At 64.6% G+C, this 1588-nt stretch overlaps 1 protein-coding gene across 1 annotated transcript in view; it reads left to right on the top strand.

The window, feature by feature from the left end:
* Positions 1-1299, top strand: part of PTPRE (protein tyrosine phosphatase, receptor type, E) — a 42892-nt gene extending 41593 nt beyond the window's left edge. Inside the window, exon 13 of the mRNA XM_012723445.1 lies at positions 1001-1299. Coding sequence (XP_012578899.1) covers positions 1001-1100 — 100 coding nt within the window. The 3' untranslated portion in view covers positions 1101-1299. The remainder of the gene's footprint in view (positions 1-1000) is intronic.
* The last annotated feature ends 289 nt before the right edge of the window (positions 1300-1588 follow it).

Below are 1588 nucleotides of genomic sequence, written 5' to 3'. Positions count from 1 at the left end.
GCCTGGCGGGGGCATGTGCTCCGCAGCCGCTGCCCGCCGGCCTCCCGCTGCCGGCCCCAGGGCTGTGCCCCAGTGCCCGGAAAGCATGGCGGCAGCGTGTGAGAACAGGGGCAGCCCGGGGCAGCGTGAGCCCAGCGCCTGCCCGAGGCCACGCCGGCCAGCAGCTCCCCGTGCAGCCCTCCGTCCCTGTGTCCGCTCTGTTCACTAGGGGGCTTCTGCCGTCACCCCGTGGGCCGGCTGGTCCCTGGCCCAGGACCCCTGGGCTTAGCCGCAGCGCGCTGTGGCCAGACCTCGCCCGCGGTGGGACATCTGGGGAAAGAGGCAGGGAAGCACAGAGGCGGGAGACAGCGCCCGCGTCCCGGCCGGCCGGCCCTGCACACGGGCGTCCTGCTCCCGGGTCCACCCCAGGGGCCCAGGCAGGAGCAGATCGGGGGCAGGTGCAGGTGCCGGCGGCGAGATTGGTGGGGTCGGCCTGTGTGTGTGGTCGGGGGTCAAGTTTCCCTCTGGAAATTCACTCTCCTGCCCGTCTGGGCACTGGCTGGTCAGGGGGCGTGAGCGGCTGGAAGTGGGGTTGTCGTTCGCCCCCCTGCAGCCTTTCTGCATTGCAGGGCCAGCCGCTGGGGTCAGCAAGTGGCCAGACCCTCTAGCCGAGAGGGAGGCCGGCCACGGGGCCGCTCGGGCCGGGCTCGGCCTCTGAAACCAGCCCTGGGCGTGTCGTGTGCGCGAGGGGTCTGCGCCGCGGGCTGCCTGTGGCCTGGGCGTGTGCCTGGGTGGTTCTCAGCGTGGGCAGGGCCGTTTTCCCACTTAAGAACGGGCGCCAGAGCCCGCCCCGCTGCCGCACCGTGCCCTTCGTTCTGCGCGGGGACATCATCGGCTGGAGGTTGCCGCTGGCGCTGTGCAGGCTGACGTCGCCCGCGGGCGCTGCGATGCCACCCGGGCCCTCGTCCTCCTTCTGAACGTCTCCTCGTGCCGTCGGTCAGATATTGCTACCCTCATTTTAACGGCATCTTGGTCTTCTTTTGCAGGAACAGTATGAGTTCTGCTACAAAGTGGTACAAGATTTTATCGATATATTTTCTGATTACGCTAATTTCAAATGAAAACTCCTGCCTTAAACTATTTTTTAATTTAACGGTCAGTGTGTTTTGTAAAAATCATGTTAATTTATTTCACGGTTCACATTAATATCCTTCCTAATTTCTTTGTACATATTTTGTTAGGCTTTAAGGCCACCTACTGTAAAGTTATTAAATGTAACGACTCCTGTTAAAAACCGGAATAACGTATTAAGGCCAAGCAGCATCGCGCCCAGGGTCTATTTCTGCTAACGTCGTAAATACCTTCAGGTTACCGCCGCGCCAGCGCCCCCTCGCCCTGGGTCTCCCGGCCGAGAGTGCTAAGCCGGTGCGAAGCCCCGGGCTCATGGCCGAGGACGGCGAGGACTGGGGCGGCCGAGCGCCCCTACCGTCGGGACCGAGGCCCGCCCGCCCCTCCCGAGGCCTCGAGGCGCAGGGACGGGAGGCGCCTCCCACGTGAAGGCCACGTCTGAGCCCCAGCAGAGGCACAGTGGGGCGTGGCCCCGGGGGCG

The sequence above is a fragment of the Condylura cristata genome, unplaced genomic scaffold (assembly GCF_000260355.1).
Source record: "Condylura cristata isolate star-nosed mole 26May11 unplaced genomic scaffold, ConCri1.0 scaffold00011, whole genome shotgun sequence".
NCBI lineage: Eukaryota > Metazoa > Chordata > Mammalia > Eulipotyphla > Talpidae > Condylura > Condylura cristata.
The sequence above is the reverse complement of the archived record's forward strand: the minus strand, read 5'-3'. Positions and strand labels throughout refer to the sequence as shown.